At 38.5% G+C, this 18,247-nt stretch overlaps 1 protein-coding gene across 2 annotated transcripts in view; it reads right to left on the reverse strand.

The window, feature by feature from the left end:
- Positions 1–5,886: 5,886 nt before the first annotated feature.
- The window catches only part of so (SIX homeobox 1 protein sine oculis), a 37,042-nt gene continuing 24,681 nt past the window's right edge, over positions 5,887–18,247 (reverse strand). For both annotated transcript variants that reach the window (XM_088270492.1, XM_088270493.1), the window contains exon 7: positions 5,887–8,864. In XM_088270492.1, coding sequence (XP_088126618.1) covers positions 8,663–8,864 — 202 coding nt within the window. In that variant the 3' untranslated portion in view covers positions 5,887–8,662. The remainder of the gene's footprint in view (positions 8,865–18,247) is intronic.

Raw genomic sequence — 18,247 nt, forward strand, 5'->3', positions numbered from 1 at the left:
TGCTCTTTTTATAATTTATATTCTTCTTGAAGAAGACTTCTCTTCAAACCCTCATCGGACACCGATGGTGCATAGGACGCTGCATCACATAAAAGCAGTGTTATCTTGATCGATAACACACGAAGGAAAGGTGACCAGCCCTCCGCTTCAGGTACCAGTCCAGGGTTTGAATTGAATAAATATTTGAAGCGCCATTTTCATAAATACCATCCCATGCTTATATAATATCATTTGAAACATAAACCGCACCTACGAAAAATTCGATAATCTTATTGAGTCGCCATATTGGAGACCTACATCCGCCTGGAGCTTCAAGTTGACGTTATAAACAGAATTTTGAGTTACGTATGAATATATGTAAAATAGGATATCTCGAAGTGTCTACTTCTTTACATCGCTACATTGTTGGATAGGTCCTTTATTGTTTTAGTTAGAAAGGGTTGGTCTGTTGTCTGTTGTCTGTGGCAGTTGGCGAGCGGAGAGATGTAATATTAAATAGTAAAGTTATTGATTACACCTGGAAGCAGGCAGCTCCGCGGGCTATTACTATTCAATTGTTTGAAGACATTACCCATTTATAGCACTTTATTTCACAAAAAAGTACACCTTAATAGGGAAAAAGAACCCGAATGAGTTATAAATTACATATTGTCGCCCTCCTGAATACCTGTCGTATCTGGGGTTTTTAAATTTACATCCTCAACACGCTGGATCGCGGCAGGAACTGGCTTACTAAGATACGAGTAGGTACATTATTTGCGTGGAGCGTATGTATGGACGACGAAATAATGGCGAAAATGAATGAATGAGTATGAGACGGCGAAGACCAAGAAAGACCAATCAGATTTTTAAGTCTAAATTACAGGTATTGAAATCAATGTTTTATTTTTGATAACTTTGAGTGTTTAAATATAAGTTATGAATACAAGTAATATTAATTTATACAATACAAATAATAATTACAAGTTACCTCTTTAATAGAGCTGCTAGTGTTTATTAAAAAACTAACTAACCATCACGCCACTTCCCCGCAGGGGTAGGCAGAGAGAATAGAGCGCCACACCACTCTGTCCTTGCAAACATTCTTCGCCTCTTCCACGTTCATGCATCTCCTTATACATACCCGCCGATTGTTACGACTCCTAACCTGACCACTTTCAAGTATTTGGTATACCTGATCGTGCCATGTTTTTCTCGGTCTTCCTCTGCTTCTTTTCCCGCTAACATTCGCCTCATAAATTTGTTTTACCGTTCTTTCCTCACTCATTCGTTCCACATGTCCAAACCATCTCAACACACCTTTCTTAATTTTATCGATAATGCTTTGCATTCCTTCCTTATTTCATTCTTCTAAGAGATCGCATTTCGACTGCATTCAGTCTACTTTCATCCTTCTTTTGCCAACTCCATGTTTCACTTCCATACATTAGAGTTGGAACCAGGACTCCGTTGTGCACTGCCAGTTTAGCTTCCGCTGATAGGTTTTTATTTGCTATAACTGATTTCAGTGCACCATTCACTTTGTTATTTGTTATTTAGTGTTTATTAGGTAGGGAGAATGTATTCCCAAACTATGTATGTATATGTCGCTCACTCCTTTCAAGAACGTCATAAATCAAAAAACTTGATTTTTCAGGAGAACGTTTTTAATGTTTAAAAATATAACACAATGTATTAAAATTAAATATCAAGTCACTTCTTGAACTTTTTACTGTGCAACAGATCTTTTAAGGTAAAACCTGAAGGTTTTTTCTCCATTTGAAAAATAATTAGTATATTTTAAAGAATAATTAAACAATACGTTTTCTTCAAAATGCAAAAACAACACTTTCTGCCCTGTAGCGGGTAAATATTTAGTTGAAAATATGCCGCTTTTGCTGGGATATATTACATTTTCTGGACATTCCGAAAACATGCACAACTCAAAATTGACAATTTTTGATTTATGACGTTCTTGAAAGGAGTGAGCGATGTATGTAATTTTTATTATTTTCTGTTGTTAAGAATGAATAGATAATAAAATCCACGAAAGTAAGAGCATGCTTGGAGTTAGTTAGGTCAGGCGTGTGGCGTTCCAACTTCTCTGCCTGAGTGGCTTTATAGTACTACTAGTAGATGGAGAGATCAGAGATCTAGAGTGCCATAGAACGACAGGGCTCGCTTTCTTGAAAGCCCTGAGGATGGTGCAGGATCGGTCCAGATACGCGCAGAGGCCACACATCCTCACACAGAGGTTACTCTTGCCGGATAAGTCGTGACTTACAACCCACAAGTAGTCTCGTGGCACTATGGATCGTGGTTTTTTGTTTCGCGGATTCATTCAGGGCAGAACCTGGCGCGACCGCGCGATGGCGCCTGCAACTCTGCCAACAGAGCCGGTAGAGTCCGCAGTCGCAAGACACAAGTGCTAGACGCCATGTGCTCATGTCGTGACGTGCTCCTCGCCAGCTGCTGCGCTGTGCTGGTTCGCGTCACCAGCTCGCAGCATTATCCCAGAACAGATTTCTGCCAACTGTACTGTGCGATATACAGTATAATGCGGCGTGGGTGGGTGAGGGTCCCTTGACTCAAGTCACTTCACAGTATTATAGGACTTGAGTGGATATACATAGTTCATTTTTTGTAGGTTTTTATCCGATTTTTATGACAAGGTTGAAAATACAATACAACTCCTTCAGTTTCCGAATTTTATTTGCTTAAAATCGTAAAGTTAAATGTTTTAATTTAAAATTTAGAGTAGAATAGGGTGTGTTGAAAATAAAATGAAGAAACATGTATACTTATACGAATTTTTCTCTACGTAAATTTACGTTAGTTATAATGCTCTCGCGGTAGTATTTTACAGAGATGGCGCTCTATAAACACTCGCATGAGACACTTACAAGTGTCCGCGTATCATATCCGAGTATAATTGACTGTGTTTTCGGAATCACGTTTAATGACTGATTTTTGTGTGATGCCAATCAACGATTATGTATATCGCCCACTCCTTTCAAGAACGTCATAAATCAAAATACTTGATTTTTCAGAAGAACGTTTTTGAAGTTTAAAAATATAATACAATGTATTAAAAATAAATATCAAGCCACTTACTGAACTTTATGTTGCGCAACAGATCTTTTTAGGTATAACCTGAAGGTTCTTTCTCCATTTGAAAAATATTTAGTATATTTAAAAAAAATAATTAAACAATACTTTTTCTTTAAAATGCAAAAACAACACTTTCTGCCCTGTAGCGGGTAAATATTAAGTTAAATATATGCCTCTTTTGCTGGGATAAAGTACATTTTCTGGGCATTCCGAAAACACGCACAACTGAAAATTGACGATTTTTGACATATGACGTTCTTGAAAGGAGTGAGCGATATGTACAATACATTGGCGGGCTTATTGCTAAGAAGCGATTATGTTCAAACCAACCAAAGTATTTGGTGTGTTGAGATAATAAAATGATATTTACAACATTTTGAGTGCTTTAAAATACTTCTCTGGATTATCTCCAATTATAGGAGTTATTTTTCATATTATTTTTTGACATCTCATCAAAGTTGATGAGGAATATGGAAGTCTGGGCATTTACGGGGCTGACGACCGTCATAGGCTGGTTTAAGTGATCACTTTACACACGTGTAACATTCACCAATTCTAACCAATATTGACAATAATAAAAATCACGCTATTGTAAAAATAATTATTAGTGTCATGGTCAGCCTTCTCGTTTACCGTACTGGAGGTCCCGGGTTCGATTCCCAGAGGGAGGGGTAAAATATATATTTTTTAAATTTATTTATTTATTTTCATAATACATAGATACATTCAATATACATATTCATTTCATATATACATTTATTATACGTATTGATTAAATATAAGTGATTTTTCACTCTGGGCTGAAGGGATGGCTCATCACCTTTCCTTCATGTGTTAACGATCAAAATAACACTGCGTTTATATGATGCAGTGCCCTATGCACCATCGGATGCGGATAAGACTTTGAATGAGAATAATTAGAGTTAAAATAAATATTTGTACTATTTACAATGTCTCTCCTCTGCAGTGCGGCTGTCCAAACTTAGTAGTAGTAGAATCTACTTAGTCCAAAAATGCAAAAAAAAACGTACTACAAAAAAATGTCCCTTACTGTGTTTTGAGTTTGGACAGCCGAGTAGGCATTGATTTTTGAACGGAGCGGCATCGACATCGTTTTTCGTAGCGAATGTAAATTGAAGTACGTTTTTGCACATTTTTATTACTAAAGCTCTGTCAACATTATGTCACGTCTCCCCGTGACGTGTCACGGCGCGGTGCGCGCGTGTGAGCGTGTATGTGTAGTGGGTAGGTAGGTAGGTAGATGATGCATCGCGCTAGTGTGTGCGTGATCCTTTTAGCGCTGCGTAACCCGATACGGGATGCGGGGCGGGCGGGCGCGGGGGGAGGGGAGGAGAGGGGGGCAGTTTCCGTCCCACCGGGTGGCCACTAACTACACACACTTCTATAAAATACCAACTCAACGTAGTCACAAAGTCAGTACCTAAATTCAAATAGTTTCATATTATTTTTTGACATCTCAAAGCGAGTGTTTTTGCCTAGAATTTTCACTCGCGACTTACATGAAATTATAGTAAATTTAAACATAAAAAGTAAATCCACTCACGAGAAGGCATAGGTTATGAAACTTTTAAGCCTGAGTAGGGTCATGATAAGCGGTGTTGCATAAGCCGTAGCTAGATTTCAGAGTCACTTGGACGTTAGGTAATTAAAAAAAATATAATAGACATCGCAACATAGAAGAATAATAATATGGAATTCTGGGCATTTACGGGGCTTACGACCGTCATAGGCTGGTTTAGGTGATCACTTTACACACGTGTAACATTCACCAATTCTACCCATGATTGACAACCACATTACTTAAATTCCTGCAAGTTCTATATATATATGATCCGTTTTAATCCAGATTTGTGAACAAGTATTTGGACACACTCAAAATGTTTCAAATAATTTCATTAATCGATTAGGCAGTCACTTTGTGGTAAAATGTGTATATCCATGTTTAATTCAAACTTTACTTAGTAAATACCACTATTTCTGAGAAATTCAAAATCTATTAGGATATTTTTTTATTATTAAAAATTATGTACGTAGGTACTTACAGTAAGTGCGTACTTTATATTTTGCACCAGAAGCATTTTTTAAAGACAATATTGTTCACACATATTTCCATGTATGATTAATTTGGTATTCCTAAGATATCTTCGGGGGACTCCTACACATTAACGCAGTGTTCAACTTACACAAGTGAGAACGGGTATGCGACCCCGGTTACCTTCTCCTTTGCTTCTGCTATTCTTCTTTGTATATCAACTATCCTTTTTAATTTTCATTCTCATGTGGCCCTATATGCAAGAATTTGGAGCGTAGGATTGATCACCTTGCAACATGTGATAAGCGATCGAGTTACACCACGTCGATTGAATGTGGTGCCCTATGCACAATATGGGTGCGGATAAGGGTTAAGGAAATATTATTTTAGTAAGTTAGGGTGATTGGACATATAGTTATTAGGGCAGAAAATGATCAAGAATGATATAAAACTGGTAAAACTGTATACGTAGATATCATGTCTGCAAAGTAGCCACAATTCACAGTGAACACGGAAAATAAAATAATATGAAAATAACTCCTGTAATTGGAGAAAATCCAGATTTTGTGAACAAGTATTTGGACACACTCAAAATGTTGGGAAATAAACATACATTCTTGTATGGCTATTTCGAACACATTTACGTTTTATCTTAATATGTGAATATGCAGATACTTGTACTTCTGTTGTAGATATTACAGATTTAGGGAAACAGTTTGTTCGTAATTAAGAAATAAAGACAGTTTTATTAATAATGATTTATTACATAAGTACTTAATTGAATAGAAATATACACCAGTAGATACAGCAGTATAGAACATGTTAGCTACAATTACGAGTATTAAACCAGAAGCGGTCTCCTTCGTCTTCTACTTCCCCATCTCTCCCCACACCCTTCCTTTCACCATAATATCATATCGCTCACTCCTTTCAAGAACGTCATAAATCAAAAATCGTCGATTTTAAGTTGTGTATGTTTTCGGAATGCCCAGAAAATGAACTATATCCCAGCAAAAGTGGCATATTTTTAACTTAATATTTACCCGCTACAGGGCAGAAAGTGTTGTTTTTGCATTTTGAAGAAAAGGTATTGTTTAATTATTTTTTTAAATATAGTAAATATTTTTCAAATGGAGAAAAAACCTTAAGGTTTTACCTAAAAAGATCTGTTGCGCAGTAAAAAGTTCAATAAGTGGCTTGATATTTTTTTCTAATACATTGTATTATATTTTTAAACTTTAAAAACGTTCTCCTGAAAAATCAAGTATTTTGATTTATGACGTTCTTGAAAGGAGTGAGCGATATGTCATACAGAGAGATCCCACTGAACGTGATTTCTGTTAATCCGAGTTGCCAGTTATTTCGGCAGGACTGCAAGTTCCCAGATCAGAACCGAGCCATATTTTTCGTAACTTTTGTTGCGTGAATTAAGTTTGTCGTTGATCCAAGTAAATATACTAGTTACAAGTTAATCTTACCTTAAATCACAATGAACACAAAAACAAACTTGTTTGTTAAATCACTTCTTACTTATGCAAATCCCTTTCTATTAACCCTCTATTATCTCTCGCCGTGCAAAATCCTGATTTAAAATTTACTATTATGAATTAACATTAATTTGCTCACAAACCCATCTAAATTTTCTTCATTGATCTCCATTTACTCGCATATTATATTTCGACCAAGGGACTGAAATGCGTATAATTTATATGCAGCTAATTCATTGAGTTTTTATTTGATTGATTTTGCCAACATTTTACAATAATAAATCACTCTTTGGATTGCAGAACTGTCCTGCCGAGTCGACCCTGGCTCCGCGAGCACTGAGGAGCCGTCACAACGCCCTTTCGACGCAGGGTGACCGAATGAAAGTAAAAAAGGTACAAACGTAATGTATACAAATTTATTGAATAATATCAAAATATTGTCCTATTAAATAATAAAGTACATTCTTAAATATGTATATCCTCAATATAATATCGATATTTCAATTAACTTAAGTACGCGCCAGTCAAATCCATTTTTTGTAGTTGATAAATCTATTATTCTGTAAATTGAACTGTATTATTGCTATACGAAAGCATTTATTTTACGCTATCTGTGTTTGTCAGATTGTGGGATTTAGCTCATTTTCATTGAAATTTTTATAATCCTATTTTGATGTTCGTCACACCCTGAAATAATCGAGTAACTTTACGAGTATATCGATTTTATCTGTACCATGTGGTCGATTACAACGGAAAGACAACGCGTTAACTACGCAGTGTAGATAAATTTGACTTCATTTTAATTAATTAATTAATTAATACAAGGCATCAGGTTCGCGCCGCCCAGGACGACCACTGCTGACAATTTGTCGGCAGTTCTCGTCAGAACTTCGCGACGCGGATCTGACTTGGGAGGATGCAAGGGAGCTGGCAGCCGACAGAAAAGCCTGGAGACAGTTTGTGGACTCCATATGCTCCACCTAGGGAGCGGATATGGTTATATATAATTTTAATTCGGTAATAAGCCAACATGTCTTTTCATTGTTGTTCTCAACCCGTATGGATCGCGAATCAGTTTTAAAGTGCCAAAGTCGTTAGGAATAAAAGTTCAAAAGGGATGTTGAGGTTATCTACACTATGTAGTGAATGCGTTTTCTCTCTTTTGGAATATACCATTCGATGAGTATCTCTCTTTACCTGGACTAGATCATAAAGCAAATTGTTTTAGAGTTAGAGTATTCATTTCATTGTCTTGTGAAGAAATTTACATATTTACAAGTTTGTACATCGTTTACGAGCATATTCAAAATTCACCATAAAGTCAGGCCACTGTCACAAGCTGCATTAAGTTTATTCGTTCATTAACTTTCCACTAACGTTGCTGACTGCAGCACCTACACTAGGTTATTTGTTTTTTGTTCAATATCACCATAAATGTTCACTTTAGAATAAAATATTAAGTGTCAATTGTTGTTTTTTTCTTCTTAGTGGTTTTTTTTTTCGAGAAAACGAACTGTGGAAACACTTCTCTATACACGATTCAAAGTAATTAGTAACGTGAATTCTTCGAACTGAAGAGGACGTCGACTAGACAGATGGAAGATGAAGAAGTTATGATTGTATCCCGGAGAACAGTTCGCGGCGTTTCATTCTCGGTTTCCCGTTGCGAATGTGGTATTATTGTATTATATCAGTAAACTCTTCTTCGGGTCATAAAACACCTTCGATTTCGTTATTTGTTCCTGAAACATTGGCAAATATACTGCAGGAACGACGAAGAATTCACATTTTTGTTTAACTACACTTCACTAAGTTTCAGTTGTTTATGTTTACTTCACTGTTAATACATTTCGCGAATTTTTAGACACATTTAACGACGTTAGGTTCAGTTTTTAAGCATGATTTAAAAAACGTTATTCCACTTTTTCGTCTACAAACATATCGAATGTCCGTGCAGTTCACGCTGCACGCCTTTTGCGTCTCCATCAGCGACACGGGGGTTCTCCTAGAAGCTGTCTTGGCTCGGCCAGCATCATAAGTGGTGGTAGCCCCTGTCGTCGTACAGGGGCGGCAGCGCGTGGTGCAGCTGGTGGTAGGGCTGCGCCCCCGCGGGCCCGGCGCCCCCCCCGGCCGCGTACACGGGCGGGGGGCCCCGGCCCGCGGGCGCAGCGCCCAGCGAGTCGCCCTCGCTGTCGCTCGACGTGTCCAGGTGGGTCTTGTCGGAACCCGGAACGCTGCAAGAGAGAACGCCAATGAAACAGATTGTTGAATTATTATGTCGAAGAATATATAGTTTATCTACACCCTGTAGCGAGCGGGGAGCGGGGAGCAGGGAGCAGGGAGCAGGGAGCAGGGAGTAGGTACAGCCGTAACGGCCGCAGCGGGTGTAACTCGACACCGCACCAACACCAACTAACAACCCGACCGCTCACTCATTTGTTTACCGTGCCATACTCCATACTCCATACTCCACATATAGACTATATGTACCATCGGCTCCTAAACTTTACAAAAACCACATTACATAGGCCCTTTCCAATCCACGATAATAATCTCTCGGATAATCTTGTGTCGATTTTGATCGCCATTAATGATTATTAATACAGAAATACCTTGACAATAAATTACATGTAAGCGAAGAATCATACGATCAAATGCTTCAGGGTATAAAATATCACAGAAAAAAACACTTTCAATATCAATTTACGCAATTTAACCAGCGAGAATCGAATTCATGAACATGAGCATCACACGGGCTACCCGCTATGTATGCTCTTTTCTCATCCTGGAGTAAAACGGCTAGGGTAAGAAGAAGATAAAAATAAGAATGTTGTCTTTTTCCCAAAGTTTTCATTTTGTGCGCGTACCACATATTGTGGATCAGTTTTACTTGCCACTTCCACACGTGTGTGTGTTACGTCCGTACCGTGTCACACACACATACGGACGTACGTATTATTATATCCACAGTTTCTGTTTTTAGATTATGGATTTCTGGATTGTTCACTCTTCTGTGCACCATGCGCTGACGTTATGTTCGTTGGCCATTTCTGTTTGCCTCAACTAAACGGGTAATAAAGACGATAGCAGCGTGCCAACTTGGCAGGAAAAAACGAATTTTAGCCACGCGGTGGTAATGATGGCGATGACACAGGAAGGAGGATGCGTTTAACATTTCTTTGTATGTAGACTTCATTATATGTACTTACACCATGGTACGCACAGAGGCAATGATCGTGAGGAATTGAAAATATACGAATACAGTTTGGAGTTATGGTAGCGGGTTTCGGGGTACCGCAAGGCACTTGGCTCGAGCCTCTAGTTATCTAATCTGCCAGCGACTGAAGCGACTGAAGCGAGTTGCTGGCAGCCAGTGGCTGGCAGCCAGCAGCCACCGTTGGACAGGAGACACACGACACCGGAGATAGCGCAGCCGCAAGAGACGGAGACGGGAGACGGGAGACCACCCGACGGATCTCGGTTCATTCATCCGGCCGAGGGATTCATTCGTTTGGAAGACTGAATTTATGTGTGCGCTCGTGAGATCGTCGCGGATCAATTGTAACCAGAGAGAGCGATCACTGACAACTGATCAACAGATCAAATCTAAAGATATGTCGTCTCGGAAAATAATAAGTCGCATAATTTGAATATGTAAACGAGACAAAACTTTTAAGGATGTCTGGGGTGACGTTTATTTTGGTGCCACATAAAGCTATAAGTCAAGCCACACATTGCTTACATTTTATGATTTTATTTTCTATAGTCGATATTTATAAATGAAATAATAGTACAAATATCTTTATGGACAGTTGCAAATTCGTGGGTCTAGCCAGTAGAGAGGATAACACTACACGCAGTACGTGTGTGCGCGTAGAAATTATTTAGTAATTAGGTCGCGTCAGCTGATGAGCTAATTTACATACAGGCGTCATAATTCGTACCATCACATCTGGAGAGTGGAATATATCGCATGTCACATGCTTATCACTATCCACTTTGTTAGCAAAATTATAAACGTTCGATAAAAAATGTACCCGAGCTGTCTAGGCCGTTTCGACTATACACAATATTTAATAATGTGTCTTCATTGTCCGCCTCCGTAGTGTAATGGTCAGCACGCTCGGCTACCGTTCTGGAGGTCCCGGGTTCGATTCTCAAGGGGGGTAAAATAAATATAAGTGATTTTTTCGCTGTAATATTCATTCAATACTACCATTGTACCTGAAGCGGAGGGCTGATCGCCTTTCCTTCATTTGTAAACGATCAAGATAACACTGCGTTTATATGACACAGTGCCCTATGCACCATTGGGGTGCGGATAAGGGTTTTATTATTATTATTATATCTTCGTATAAAAAATATATATAAAAGGTTGAGTAAATAAGTAATATAATTTTCGATAACTTTTCAAACGTTCGCTAGCTAAGCCCCAAATATTTATATTTGGTCTTAAAAAGAATTTCTTCCGAGACAATCGCGACACGAGCTATTTTTTAAGACATGAATTTTTTTAGGAGTGCATCGAGAGACGAAAATTATTTTCATTATTTAATACACAGTTTAATTATTCTTAAAGAATATCTCCGATATAGTATGATTTTAAATAAATATCCATATACTGGTTCTTCACCGATTTCCAAACGATGACGGTAACGTTGCGTTAATGTAAGTTTGCGGTTTGCCGTTTCCCCGCATGGAACTATTGAATCCGACTCTATGTAAGCTGTTCTCGTTTATTTAATATTAATTGAAAAAAAAATAGAATCTACGAAGGGTACAATGAAGTGGGTAAAAATGGCGATTATTTTTGGACGATAGGTCGATACCCCATAACCTAACTTAATAAAGCGAGGAAATTACTTGTTTTTTAAGATTTGGGTTGTACAAAATGACACTACTACATTCACAAACTTTCTCTGCTTTACAAATCGAATAAACACAAGGAAAACGCACAAAAGATGACAGAAATTCGTATGAGATCGTTTTTTTCCACATTATACCAGCAAATGTATTAAGTAACGATATCCTTGTTAAAATACAAAGTACCTACACGCATTAAAAAAGTAGAAACAACAACATCAAAAACTGACAAGACGTTCCGGAAGTTGTAGCCCCATTTCATCCCTTGGCGGGATTCCTTCCTGACTTAACCCAAACTGGCGGAGGGAAGCCCCGCGGGCCCCCCCGGCTGGGGGAGGGGGGCTCGGGCCCCCGGGACCGGTAACCGACACCTCGGATCACTTCTAACTACAGCTAACCGCCCCCAGAAGGGAATAGTAATGTACCGTAATTATATTACGACTTTACACACCTAAATCAATTAAACTGGTACTATAAACTGCCTATCTTTGTATTTTGCAGATGGTCTGTTTAGAGGAGTCGGAAGAAGAGGAAGAGCGAGTAGAAATCTTGCGAAGGAGTGAAGACACAAGGTAGACCGAGAACTCGACAGCCTACTCACTACCTGCACGCATCGGTGAGTCTGAAAGCAACTATCTATAATTTGGAGTAGCAACTCATTTCTAGTACCTACTTTGTTGAACCTTTTATATCTTATCTGAACGAGACAAATTTGTGAATGCGATACGCGAAATTTAAAGTGACCATGAGCTCGCGGGTAAGTGCCAAGTTAGGTACAAGTTCGTCACAACCTATTCAATAGAACAATAGTCAAAAACGGATATTCGTGAAAATAATAGGGAATTCCCGGCATCAATTACAATACTTATTTCTTCATTTCATATTTGTAAAAATCTCAACTCAATCCTTAGACTACTTTTCTAATTTTGCGGACACAACATACGGAGCTGAATTTTTACCTATAAAATAAAGTTTTTATTTAAATTTGACGAGCATAAGTGAAAATGCCATAATGATTCAACACCACCCTTATGTATTTCATAGATTTCAATAATAAAAATATCGATCGTCTTACATTAATTTATTTGGTTATAAACAATATTTTAAAGTGACCTCTCCTCACCACCCCTATTCCCTCCACAACATTCCCTCCCACCCCCTACCACTACCCTGAATACCAGAAAAAATGATATTCGATACTCGGTTGTTTTACTGTGAAGTAAAGGGAGGTCTGCTATAGACAATAGTTATGTTAGAGCCTAAACATCATTAATTTGTTAATTCCATAACAACTTCCATCACGATAAGTTTATTGTGGTCAAAATACATCCTTGATTATATCAGTTAACTTAAATAAACCCTCCCCCCCGTCGATATATCAGGTACAGAATGTTCGGCAAAGGAACTGTATGGTATCTAAAATAGGTACACCACTGAAGGAGTAACCATTCGTATATCATATGTCGGACATGTTGCCGTTATAGACAGCGGTGTCCTGACATCCTAGAAAGAGATCCAATATTCGAAGCATTTCAAGGTCCCGAAAGTTTCAGAGAATCAGAAAAGTTCTTGTTATCACCATCTCCTTAAACTCCACACGACCCTGGACCAGCCTGATGAGGGTTGCTGCCTCCGGTATTCCAAGATTTTTGAGCTATGATGTTCTTTTACGTCCAAAGCCCCGTCTGCCCTCTACCTTTCCCTCTACTAAAAGCTGTAGAAGGGCATATTTTCTCCACGGAATGTGTGGCCTAAGTATGTGGCTTTTCGTCTTTTGACAATGGTTAGAAGTTTTCTATCTATTTTAAAAACCCTTTCTTTAGGCGTTAGGAAAACAGAGAAGCGTCAATTCATCCCGTCGCGCGTCTACGAGGATTTAAGGAGGCTAGAAAATTCTAAAAATTGAAAAAAGATTCACATATCCATCCCTCCCAACCCGGGCGACGAGAGAATTGTTGCGAAAGCCTGATAATACAATTTTGGGAGCCGACGACCTTTCCCGACGGGATCTGGGGAACCCCTTGCCCGGGGATTAGATACCTAACGTCTGTTGGAATATCTCACGGCTACAGTTTAGGGACACTTCCCCTCGCGGCGGACGCGAGGGGCGCGGGGAGCGCGGGGGGCGGGGAGGGGGCACGAGGTAACCCGATACCCGCGCCGGGGGCGGAGGGGGGCGGGGGGGGACAGCCCCACAGAAATGGATTTTATTTATTTCATCTCTTTAATACACGGTAAAATACTTGATACCCAAATGTATGTACACGGGTTGAAGGGTAAATAACACAAATTATACAACTTTGATTTGTAATTGTCGATCATTCTAGAATATAGTTTTACAAAAAAGAGAATCATCGTAATTATACCCCACCACGTTTTGACAGAGGCTAAAAACGAATGCGAAAATTTTATACATAAATATAACTTTTTCAAACCTAAAATTAAAAATTAGTTTTATGTCTTTTCGCGTACCGGCAGCGGCGATGAGGATTATACTCGTAATACAGTATCGCATCCATTTAGACAAAAATCACTTTGTACAAATCATTTTCAGAGCACTAAAACACGCGTTTTTATTCTACTTTTGAAATAAGTGATTTAAACAGTTTATTTTAAGATTCGCCCTGTCAGGCTCGGGGTGCTACGCGACCAAGTCAAACCATTAATTATTTATCAATTGAACCTTTAAAAATGTAAAAAAAAATACTTACACTTGTTGTTTTATTATACTTAATATGTGATTAAAATGTAAAACTGATTTAATAATTACGAATATTTTGAATAATTTATGTAGCGATATTACCGCTAAATGTTATTTTCGTAGTTTTTTCCTTGAGTATGTTTTTCCGCAGAAAGATAGATTTCGCTTTTCGGCCCTCATAAAATATTTTTGAATAAAGAGTCGAGAACTTTGGGACTTGGTGGCGCGAGGGTGTGACGTGTGCGCGGCCGCGGGGCACCATCCACCCTGAACAACGCTTCTCCGAGACTTATGTAGCCTTTATACTACAAACTATAAGATAACAATATTAATACTCCAGCATCCTTTAACGCAACTTATATATTACTTGTCACGTTATAAAGTGGAGTTTTTACGGAATTCATTGCGAATATTGTAACGCGATTCTTGTCGGCAAAATGGTGCCCTTTTTATTTAATATTGTCCATTTTTACTTCAATCCTCGGCAAAATATGTACTATTGAACAATAGTACATATTTTGCCGAGTACATATTTATTCTATTATATCAAATAGTACATAGTTATTATATCACGACAAAGAGTAAATTTAGTCAAAGGGCTCTTTTGATTTAATGACGAGATTAACCCGACTACACACAAGCATAATGTTCTGTAATAATAACTTCAATCTGAAACTTCGGCAAATAGTGAATACAGAGTTAAATCGTGGACCCTCGAGATCAGCTCTATGAACCGGCTACAGGCATTCCAAATGTGGTTGCAGCGTAGAATGCTACTCATTCCGTGGACCGATATGGTATATGTGCCCCAAAGAGCAAGAGTAGGAAGAAAGTTGCAGACTGGTATCTAAGTCGGGAAGTTGTCTGCTTAGTATTACGATATATAGCATCTAATCATAAAAGGCAAAGTTGACGAAATGTGGACAACATACTCTCTTGGCTCCTTGGCTTTTGTACAATGCAATTATTTTGCAACTAGCCCAAAATAAATAGTTAATTTATTTAAAGTTTATGTAATACAACAATTAATAATAATAGAAAAATGGACAAGTGGTAAAAAATTACAAAGATACTTCATAAAAATGAAGTGAGTCTGCATTAAATTGAATTTTAAAAAAACACAACGAGCCTTTATTTATTTAAATTGATAAAAAGAAAAAGTGAGGTGTGGGTCTCGCTTGTTAGGACAGGGGACACGGGTCGCCGTTAGTGTCACGGACGACAAAACGGTCTGACGCGGGACTATATTAATGGGCCGTGTATTGAGATTTAGGATCTGTTATCGGTCGTAATAAACGCTCCGGTCCCGGCGGGTATGGCTGTATGGCTGTATGGCTGTATGGCTATATGGCTGTACGGCCACCTCGCGTTTATTATCCACACCATCTCGTCATATGGGATGCGGAGATGATTTAGGTGAAACATCGACGTACCCACTTTCATATCTGATGAAATACCAAAACTATTTGGTGGTTTATGATGGTGAGACAACGGACTAAACAAGGCCAAAATATGTTAATTTGGCTTTACCGGGACCAATACACCAACGTCATCAGCAACACGATATATTTCGCAGTAAAATGATATACATCACGTTTTACGTAGTCAAATTGTATCGAAAACAATATGAAAAATATGCTGCGAAATCAGTTCGGGATTTTGCTCGGTTCGTCAGTTTCTGAATTACGTAAAATCTTTCGTAAACGATTTTTTGTTTGTTAGGTAGAAAAATGAGTAGACAAAGACATTAACCTCGCATGACACATCTATAATAACGAGAATGAGCAGTTTTTTCTTTCATAAAACTCATAAATCGATTCTCTCCGTCGGCAAATAAAAAATAAACAAAAAGCAGTTTGCGTAAGAGAAAAAAAGCGGGAACTATTGTACTTTGGACCCTCGAGGAACGCTAGTGAAGAAGAATCTCGGCTTTGGGTTTGAACCAGAAAACGTAGGTTAACTCTACAGATTTAGTTGAGTGATCGTCAGATTAAATGTAATCGGTAAATGAACTCGAGGATTTTTTTCTGCGGGTTTCGAGATGCAAAAAGTTCTCGACAGGTTTACGGTTGATGAGATTATCCTTAGGTTTGTATAATGCATTAAGTAGGGCTATGAATGGTTCGCTAAATTTTGGACATGCGTCTGAGAGTGTATTATAAATAAATATGTAATTTTTGGACCAGAATAATTCTCTTCTGGTCGGCTGGTCGCAATGTTCTCTTCCATTGTCCGTCTGCCTTCTCGGTCGCCGACAACAATGCCCGCTTGTTTGGAACTCCAAATCAAAAGGGATACGCGTTTATTTTTTGTTGCACGCCCCACATCTCGTACGTAACTTTATCGTTTCAATAATTTGTCTCGGCTGATTATCAGATTTGTGACGGGTATTATTATTAGTCACAATGTAAACACTTCTCGTCTTTACAATGCAGTCGTCAGTTATCTTTATTACTAAACAAGTCTCAACTCTTTATCCACAAATTCTTTCGTCGGGTACATACATATTTTGTGAATCTGCGAAGCGATCATAAAGCAGTCAGAGGTGTTTTATGGGATACAGTATTTCAAACGTTGCAAACTCATGAGGATTTTAGAGTTCAGTTGAAGGTCACTGCTAATTTGAATGCATCTTCTCATCAACGCATGTATTATGACTAGCGGGGAGGACTCGGGGGCTTACTACTTCGCTTACTTTCTTCGGACTCTCCAGCTAAAAATAGTTGACGAATCAAAACATTTGTGTATTTTTACAAATATTTATTTGTGTAAACATATTTGTTTTAGTAAGTAAAGTGCCATCCCCTCTGCAAGAGATAAGTCTCATCGCTTCTCTGTATTCACTCGCCCCTCTCTGGGGAGAGGTAATGACGTAATGACACCGCAGCATCCCCTGCGACTCTCCACTCTCCACTCTCCACTCTCCAAGTGTCCCGCGAGAGTTCCCACATAAGGCTTGCGAAGGGAACAAATCTATTAACTGTTATCATTGTTTTATTTTTATTTTTTAATATATTTATAATCAGTTTAAATCACTGTGCTGGCGTGTCATCGTCAGGGTTATATTTGGTCCGGCCTATACTAACCTGATATTTTACTTACTTTTCGTATGGCTTGTTAAACCCGGACTGGTAATTTGAGTGGATTGTAAATTTCAGTAAATTTCAATGATTTTTCTTCTTCGTAAAAATAATAAAATGTTCATAAATATATGCTTGTAGTTAGAAAAAAAGAGGCGCAATCCACAAGTTGCTGGATTTTTAAAATAACATAATCATCGAAAACTACCATCCGTTTAGTACCCAAAGACCTGTTTAACTACTGTTTATAAATTGTATGTAGAATGTCCCCCTCGAAGGATTTGGTTCGTGAGGGTTACACCCTTTTCCTGAACACAGACGTTATGTATTGTATATAATTTAATGTTTCCGATTACATAATATTAACGCGATTAAGAAATATGCGTTTGAATTCTTAGAAGAAAAGTACGCAAATATTCAGCAGAAATCAGAGTAAGAGCTCGAATAATGACTGCGAAATGAACACACGCTTTGAACGTGCCCCCTCGCCTGCAGCACGCGCCGCCTCCTGCTGCTCCCCGCTCTCCACAGGAACGGGAGGACGGGATTTAATTGATTCTACCGCCACGTTTCTGCTAATGCGATCAAAGAGCGCCACCTCTCTGGATGCTGTACTCCTGGTGAGGTCGGATGTGAGTTGTTCGACGAACGACCGATTTCGCTATGAACCACGTGCCTGATGAGTTGATGCGAATATTGTAGCCTGCTCTCAACCTATTCCTGATATTTTATTTCCTAATCACATCAAAGAATTACGAGGCATCCGGAACTTAACAATTGCATTAAGACATGAATAAAAAAGAAAAGAATAAAGATGTAGTATACCGGATGCAGTATTTGTGCACTTACAAAGATTTGGGCATACGAGTAATAACTCGCTAAGCGTCTATTTTAGATGCTTGTCTGCAGGTATCACAAACACCCGGAACAATTGAAAATCTAATCTAAATATTTCTTGAATTCATTTTTCAAT

This window comes from Brachycentrus maculatus, unplaced genomic scaffold (assembly GCF_059751285.1).
Source record: "Brachycentrus maculatus isolate JH-2025_06_01 unplaced genomic scaffold, ASM5975128v1 h1tg000387l, whole genome shotgun sequence".
Classification (NCBI taxonomy): Eukaryota; Metazoa; Arthropoda; class Insecta; order Trichoptera; family Brachycentridae; genus Brachycentrus; species Brachycentrus maculatus.